The sequence below is a fragment of the Vigna umbellata genome, chromosome 7 (genome assembly GCF_029865625.1).
Source record: "Vigna umbellata cultivar VRB3 chromosome 7, Vumbellata_1.0, whole genome shotgun sequence".
Classification (NCBI taxonomy): domain Eukaryota; kingdom Viridiplantae; phylum Streptophyta; class Magnoliopsida; order Fabales; family Fabaceae; genus Vigna; species Vigna umbellata.
This window is the reverse complement of record NC_142171.1, coordinates 28,290,267-28,298,661: the sequence shown is the minus strand read 5'-3', so window position 1 is coordinate 28,298,661 and position 8,395 is coordinate 28,290,267. Positions and strand designations below refer to the sequence as shown.

The window sequence follows — 8,395 nt, the reverse complement described above, 5'->3', positions numbered from 1 at the left end:
CATATATTTTATATATAGAACAAAACATAACAAAATATTAAATATTTTTTAAATCTAAATAATAACTAAAAACTGAAAGAATATTCTAAAGAATTTCTTAAAAATAATTTAAATAAAAAGGGTATTAAATAAAATATTCTTAACACCAAAAAATAATTTATATAGTGTTAGTAAAAGTAGTCTTTAAAGAGAAGATTTTTGTATAATAAAATTAGAATTTGATACACTTACAAGTGGGGGTAACAACACACATACCCATAAACAGAGAACTCAAAATTATGCAGGATAACTCTTTAAAAATATCTTTATTTTTAAAGCCTTAAATTTTAATTTAAAAGTTACAAATAAGCGTTTGAATTTGACTTCACGGTACCTTGGCTTAGCTAATGCTGAAATTGTGAACAAGACACGATTTTGTTTCGTGCGCGCTCATTCTTCCATTTCCAATTTCAAGCACATCAGAATCTGATGTCATAAGAACAATGTTATAAATCAGGGTCTAATATTGGAATATTGCTCTAATTGCAGTATTGCTCTCATGTGTTATGATTCATTCTAAATCATGTTCAATAGACAATTCTGGAGTTCAATCAGAGTCTTATATTGTCTGATGGAAGGAAGAAAAAATATCATCTACTGAAGATTGTTTACTAATGTCGTGACAAATCGTTTAGTACAAATGATAAATACTATGAATTATGATAACACCAACATAAAATAGTTAATCAATTGAAATGATGAAGAAAATATAAATTTAAAGATAACATTTTTGCAAATCATTTTAGGACTACAACAAGAGCCACTGTTAATTGTGTAAGTTTGGTTAATCATGCCAATATACATTTTTCTTTCTCATTACATAAAACATGAGAAGATCCAAGTCATGCGTACCAATTTGCTTACCCAAACAACAAAGGTGTTGCCATGTACACAGCAAACACGCCATTGCATATTCTTCTCCGTTGAATTCTCAGGAGTTCAAAAATTGAGCAGAAATGTAAACTTCAACTCACTTTGAATATCACTTAGCACTGAGAGCAAAACAGGAACACTAAGGAAGATTCTCTTCACATAGAAAAGTGGAAACTAGATTTGATGAACACATACTTACCCTTTTATGGATCTTCTATGTCGAATGATAAGAAATATTCCAGAAGCAAGAAGGGCTGATCCTGCTATGATGGTGGAAATGATAAGTTTCTTTGACCTTTTCTGGTCCTTGTTCCCTCCAATGGCTTCCTCCTCACCTTCTTTTTGCTCGTCCAACTCTTCCTGATCGGATTCATCTCCTTGTTCATCTGTCTTTTCTTCTTCTATTTCATGTGTTCCATTGCTTTCTTCCAGAGCTTTGTGGGTGCATTGTTGATCTTCAGGGGACTCTGGCTGTGGTGTCTCTCTTTGTACAACTTCTTCGTCTGTTTCACCTTGGTTTGATGTTTCCCCATCTATTTCAGAGTCCGTGTCTGAATCTTGAGATTCATCATCACAACTAGCATTTATCTTATCCTTTCCTTCAACTTCAAATGGTTGAGTGGAAGATGAACTTGGAAATTTTGATGGTTCATCCGTTTCATCTTTTCCTTCTTGCATATGATCTAAACTCACAGCCTTATAGCCATCTTCTTTCAAACCATACTTTTCTGATTCACGTGGTTCTGTACTCCCCATTTCTGTAGATGGAGATGGTAGTTGATTTACCTGCAGCTCATCAATCTCACTTTTTTCTTTTGAATGTGTAGCTATGGCTTGTGCAAGTTCTCCTTCTTTGGAAAAGGTTGCTTCTAGTAAATGCATGGTTCTTTTTCCCTCCTTTTGTTGTACTTCCTCTATCTTTGAAGTTTTGTAGTCCTTGCTTGGCAGTGATAATTCAAGAGGTTCTTTTCTTTGGCTTGCTGTAGGCATAGGAGAATGCTCTTCCTTCTTTGATTTTTCAACTTCTTTCTTTGGAGTCATTATTTGATGTTCTCTCTTGCTACTTTCATGCGAATTTTCTGCAGCCCTTTTGAATCCACTAGCCTTCTCAAACTCTGGAGTTATTTCCCCCATTTTAGGCTTCTTATCTTCTGCTGCTGTTGTTTTTCCCAAGGGCTTTTCCTTTTCTTCTTGCAAACGATGTTGATCTTTTACCATCGTTTGGATCTTTGGACCTTCTCTTCCTTTCTGAGATGACTGAGACGACTTCCGTCCTTTTTCTTCAACTTGTATCTTCTCAGATCGATCTCCATCTATTTTCTTCGCACACTCCTCTATTTGTGCATTGTCTTCTTTTGCGCCTTGTGTTTCTCCTATCTCTAGAAATTGTGGTCTCTTTCTTCCATCAAATACCCCAAAATCAACATTCTCTTTCCCACTTATTTGGTCAGTAGACTTGAGTTCTGGCTTTCTAACTTCTTTCTCGCTTCTTTCTTCAGTTTCATCCTCATCAAAAGCCTCAATTGGTTCAACATGCATCTTTATAGACCCCTCTGCTTTCAACTTCACAGTAACATATTCATTCTTATCCTTATTTTGGCCAATTGCTTCCATCACCTTCTTGGGAAGCATTGCCTGAAAAGTCCCCAACACTTCAAATACGACTTTGACCATATTGTTTGGTACATTTGGTCCTTCTCTGGACTTCCTTTCATTGTTGGACTCCTCAGTTTCTTTCTGTAAGATCTCAGTTGCTGTGTTTTTCTGAATAACTCTCCTTGCTTCTTCGCCCTTCTTAGACTTTTGCCCTTGAACCTTTTCCATTAAATTTTCTGTTTCAGCCATTTCTTCTTTGATAATTTCTTTTGGGTCTTCCATGTTTGAAACCTTAAGTCCTCTACTTCCATCTTGTTCCCCCACCAGCTTGGGACCCTCTTCAGATGGTACTTCAGATTTTCCTTCAGTAGTTTTTCCTAGTACATTTCGTTGATCATTATCCGTAATTCCATGCTTAATCTTCTCAACTATCTGAATTTTCTCTTTTGGTATGTCTTTCTCATCTCCCTTTTCCAGAAAATAGCCCATCTCTTCTTCCCCTTCTCTTTTGACCATCGCTTCTCTGATAACTTCACTTTCTTCTCTTGTTTTGGTTGTTAAGTCCTTCTTTGCTTCCGTATGCATCCATTTCGGTTTTTCTCCCTTATTCACAAAACGTTCAACCTCTTTACCTTTTCTTTTGACCATTGCTTCTCTGGTATCATCACTTTCTTTCATTGTCACTTTTGTTGAGTCTTTCTTTGTTTCCCTAATTTTGGATTCTTTACCAAAATTTTCAATCTCCTTGTCTTTTCTTTTGACCATGACTTCATTGGCATCTTCAATTTCATGCATTGTCTTTGTTGCTAGGTCTTTCTTTTCTTCAATATGCATCCTGTTGGGTTCTTCAACTTCACCTTCACTGTTATCCACAAAATACTCAATCTCTTTGCCCTTCCTTTTGATCATAGTTTCTTTGACATCGTCATTTTCATGCATTTCCTCTTTTGTCAAGTCTCTCTTTGTTTCCATGAGCATCCTTATTGATTCTTTGTCTGCACTCTTATCTGAAAAATATTCAATGTCTTTGCCTTCACTTTTTACCTTCACATTTTTGACATTTTCACTTTCATGCAATGTCTCTTCTCTAAAATCCTTTTTTGTTTCCATATACATCCTGTTGGGTTCTTCATCTTCACCCTCATCCGAAAAGCATTTGTTTTCATTGCCTTCATCGGCACCATCACTTTCCTGCACTGTCACTGTTGTTAAGTCCTTCTTGTCTTCCACATGCACCCTTTTAGTCTCTTTATCTTCTTCACCCTTTTCAAAACTTCCAATCTCTTTGCCTTTTCTTTTAGCCATTGCTTCTTTTGCACCTTTTGTTTCTTGCATTGACTCTTTTCCCGTGTTCTTCTTTGTTTCCATATTTGTCATTTTAAGTTCTTCACTTTCACCCTTATCAACAAAATATTCATAATCTTTTCCTTCTGTTTCGACCACTTCTTCTCTCACATCTTCCCTTTCTAGTATAGTCTTTGATGTTAAGTCCTTCTCTGCTTCCACATGCATGGTTATGGGTTCTTCATCTTCACCCTTATCCATAGAATATTCAGTTTCTTTGACTTTCTTTTGTACCATAACTTCTTTGAATTTTTCTCTTTCTTTGTCTCTTTCTTTTGGTAACTCTTTCACGAGCATCTTTATGTGTTCTTCACCATCATACTGGTCAACAAAATTTCCAATCTCTTTCTCTTTTGTTTTGACCTTTGCCTCTTTGACACCTGTTTTTGGTATTGTATCTTTTGTTATGTCCTTTGGTTTGATATGCATCCTTTTGGGTTCTTCACTTTCTTGTGTAGTCTTTGTTGTTAAGTCCTTCTTTTCTTCGACATACATGCTTTTGGGTTCTTTATCTTCACCCTTATCAGCAAAATATTCAGTCTCTTTGGCTTTCCTTTTGACCATAGCTTCTTTGATTTTTTCACTTTGTTGCTTTTTTTCTTTTGTTAACTCTTTGTTTGACTTCGCAAGCATCTTTGTGAGTTCCCCAGCTTCATCCTTATCAGCCAAATTTTCAATTTCTTTGCCTTTTCTTTTGACCATTGCTTCCTTGACACCTTTTATTTCTTGCATTGTCTCTTTTGCTACGTTCTTTGGTTCCATTAGCATCCTTTTGGTCTCTTCATCTTCACCCTTATCCACAAAACATTCACAATCTTTGCATTCTCTATCATCTTCCTTCTTTGCTTCCACATTCATGCTTTTGGGTTCTTCACCTTCACCCTTGTCTACAAAATATTTAGTCTCTTTGCCTTTCATTTTCCCCTTGGCTTCTTTGACATTTTCACTTCCTTGCTTTGTTTCTTTTGTTGACTCTTTCTTTAGTTTCATATTCATCTTCTTGTTTTCTTCACCTCCATCCTTAACAACAAAATTTTTAATCTCTTTGCCTTTTATTTTCACCATTGCTTCTTTGGAACCTTCTATTTCTTGCAATTTGTCTTTTGCCATGTCCGTCTTTGGTTCTATATGCATCCTTTCGGGTCCTTCACTTACACCTTTATTCAAAAAATATTTATAACCGTTGCCTTCTCCTTTGACCATTGCTTCTCTGACATGTTCACTTTCTTGCATGGTCTTTGCTGTTAAGCCCTTCTTTGGTTCCACATCCATGCTTTTGGGTTCACCCTTATCCACAAAATGTTCAATTTCTTTGTCTTTCGTTTTGAGCATAGCTTCTTTTACTTTTTCATTTTCTTGCTCTGTTTCTTTTGTTAATTCTTTCTTTGCATGCGTAATAATCTTTGTGGGTTCTTCACCTTCACCCTTATCAGTAAAATTTCCAATCTCTTCTCCTTTTCCTTTAACGATTGCTTCTTTGACACCATATGTTTCTTGCATTATCTCCTTTGCTATGTTCTTCTTTGCTTCCATATGCATCCTTTCGGGGTTTTCACCACGCTTATCCCCAAAATGTTCATTATTTTTGCCTTCTCTTTTTAGCATTGCTTCATGGATATCTTCATTTTCTTGTATTTTCTCTTTTTTGAAGTCCTTCGCTTCCATATACAACCTGTTGTGTTCTTTCCTTTCACCCTTATCTTCAATTTTTTCAATCCCTTCGTCTTTTCTTTTGGACATTTCTTCTTTGACATCTTCATTTTCTTGCAGTGTCTTTTTTGCCAAGTCTTTTTTGGCTTCCTTGTGCATCCTTCTGAGTTCTTCACCTTCATCCTTATCCACCAAATATTCATTCTCTTTCCATTTTGTTTTGATCTTTGCTTCTTTGACATCTTCAGTTTCTTGCATTTTTGAAACACTCAACCTTTTGCCATCCTCAGTTGTGCCTTTTGGTAACTTCTGAGGAAATTCTTTCCTTCTTATTTCCATTAAATCAAATTCTTCCTTACCAGCCTTTACTCCATCATATACTTGATCTCCATTCCCAGTTTCAATCTTAGGCAGAATATGATCTTTATTCCCTGTTTGAATCCTAGGCTTTTTAATGTTCTCTTGCATGTTCTTGCCATATATGTGCTTTTTACCATCCTTACTTGCCTGAATTGGAATTTTTTCAGATTTCCCTTCATCCATATTCTCTTTTATGCTTTTAGTTTTCTTCTTCCATTGAATCCTGGACTCCTTATATCCTTCTTGGCTTATACCACCAATGTTAGCAGGAATCTGATCATCTACATTTTGGTCAAGTTGTGGGGCCTTCATTGTTTCCATTCTATTTTCCTTCAGACTTTCATTTAGTCTATCCTCAGTTTCAGAACTCGGTTCTCCAAATTGTTTTTGGTTTGACTCTCCAAGTGTCTCTCCTTCAGTAGACACATTGGCTTCAACAACCATCTCTTCTGGCTCTTCTCTCTCCATATTCTCTACAATACTTTTGTTTCCCCCCATTTGTTCTATAACAGAATCTTTAGATACTCCTTGGATTTTATCTGCAATATTCTGTGTGACATCTGCACCTACATTCTGCTCAATTTCTGATATCTTTATTCCTTTATGTCCTGCTCTCACATTATTTTCTTTCACACTTTCTCCATCTCTTTCCTTGATTTCTGACTTGGATTCTTCTTCTTTCTGGATCACCTCTCCAATTATGTTTGCATTGGCATCATCAAGCATATTTTCACTTGGTCCTTTCTCCTCCTTCTCTACAAAACCTTCATTGCCCTCCATTTCTTGAACCTTCAACTCTTTATCTTGTCTTGTATCTCCTCCAATGTCTTTAGGCATACCTTCATCTACACTTTTCCCCTCTGCTGATGGTTTTACTCTTCCATCCTCATTCTTCAACTTTAATTCTTTGATTTCCTTTTGGCTTGCTTCTCCAATTTTCTGTGAGGTGGCTACTCCAACTTTTTGCTCTGGTTCTGATGTCTTCTTCACTTCATATTCTTCCTTTCCAACTTCTCTAAAACTATCTCCATTTTCACCATCAGTTCCAACTTTAGATTCTTCTAATTCTTTATGTACAGTATCCTTAGTTATTTTCCTGTTGGAATCATCAAGTATCTTGTGAGACACTTCTTCCTTCTTCTCCATAGAATGTTCACTCTCCTCCATTTCCTGAACTTCAGACTCTTTAGACCCCTTTTGGCTTGTCTCTCCAACAGCACTAGGAATGTGATCACCTTCAATTTTCTCTTGTTCTGATCTCCTTCCATCAGATTTTTCTTCCTTGATCTCTTCAATCTTAACCCCACAAATTCCTTTAACCAATTTTGGCATGACAATGTTCATTATCCATTCCTCCTCATCATACTTGGCTTTGATCCCATCCAATTTCACCCCATCAGGAATTTTGAAAACCTTATTAAACCCTGCAACATCAACCTCTTTCCTATGCATTAACCATCCCATCATCAAAATATTCTGAACAGGCTTCTCTCCACTAACTGATATCTTGCTACCATCTTCACTAATCTTGATGTTAATGTTATTCTTCTTAAAACCTGTTTTCATTGGATACTTACTATGATTTATTCCATAAAGAATAAAAGAACAAAAATGTGAAAAGAAAATAAGGACAAACAAGTACATCACTTATCACTTATATGCTAGATCACAGATATCCTTCAAATCCTACAAGCCTTGTTCTTACATAACCGATACTCAAGTTTGAATTCTAAGTATATAACTGCATTAAATGATTTGAAAGAGGGTTTTGCCATCATAATAGTTTTGCCTGATTCAAGCAAGATTGTATATCATGAAGAATAATTGTGATCTCTGCTAAAAAGCTAAATGAGTTATGCAAGATGTTACAAGACTGACCTTTGAGATGAGCAGTGAGGATGAAAGCAGTGTTTGTTTCTCTAGATTGAAAAACAGGTCCTGCTTTTGCTAATCGATATTCAGAGATGGAAGCAACGTCATCTCTAGTTTTGGTGATTTTGAGTCCCAATTCCAGGTCCATCTATTATGTTGCTGCTATAATATTTCCAGAACAAGGATTAAAAAAATGTGGTGTCAGAATTTAAAATAAAAAGTTTTAGATTTTGTAATAAGTATCCAAACAGAAAAATGATATTTGAGGCTTCTATCATTGGCTGGTCATAATTGTGAAGTTATTATTCTTTTCTTTCATTGTGAGTCCTAAATATGAGGATGATGCCTATACGGTTTGTGTTGTTCTTTCTTTTGAGGGAAGCTAGTACTTGCATTCCTTTCAAAGATTCTAGTTTTCAAAGCTCTCTTCATTAAAAACCAGACCTTTGTTCAGTGAATTCATGATTATTGTCTTGTAATGAAATTCCAATACTATTTGTGTCACTTACTATTGCTTTTCTTGTTTCAGAAAACCAAGGTTTGAAGCATGGTTGGAAATGTTATGTGATGAACTAGGTTTAATGCTATGCCCAAAAGATTGATTAATAGCTTTTGTTTGATGAAGAAAAACATTTCAAGCAGAAGTAAAAATAAAATATAT

At 35.6% G+C, this 8,395-nt stretch overlaps 1 protein-coding gene across 1 annotated transcript; it reads right to left on the bottom strand.

Annotated features, from left to right (window-relative positions):
• Positions 1-741: 741 nt before the first annotated feature.
• On the bottom strand, positions 742-7,882 carry LOC124831777 (uncharacterized). The gene is made up of 3 exons (XM_088094052.1): positions 7,741-7,882; positions 1,112-7,418; positions 742-1,031 (listed from the first exon to the last, which is right to left on the bottom strand). The coding sequence occupies exons 1-3, from the start codon at positions 7,880-7,882 to the stop codon at positions 1,022-1,024; spliced, it is 6,459 nt and encodes a 2,152-aa protein (XP_087950178.1). The 3' UTR covers positions 742-1,021.
• Positions 7,883-8,395: the final 513 nt, after the last annotated feature.

What these genes read in the sequence shown, in the direction of transcription:
- LOC124831777 (XM_088094052.1), bottom strand. Translation starts at nt 7,882, where the DNA reads ATGGACCTGGAATTGGGACTCAAAATCACCAAAACTAGAGATGACGTT. An exon ending in CCTCACTGCTCATCTCAAAG is followed by an intron (nt 7,419 to 7,740) that starts GTCAGTCTTGTA and finishes CAATGAAAACAG; the next exon opens with GTTTTAAGAAGAATAACATT.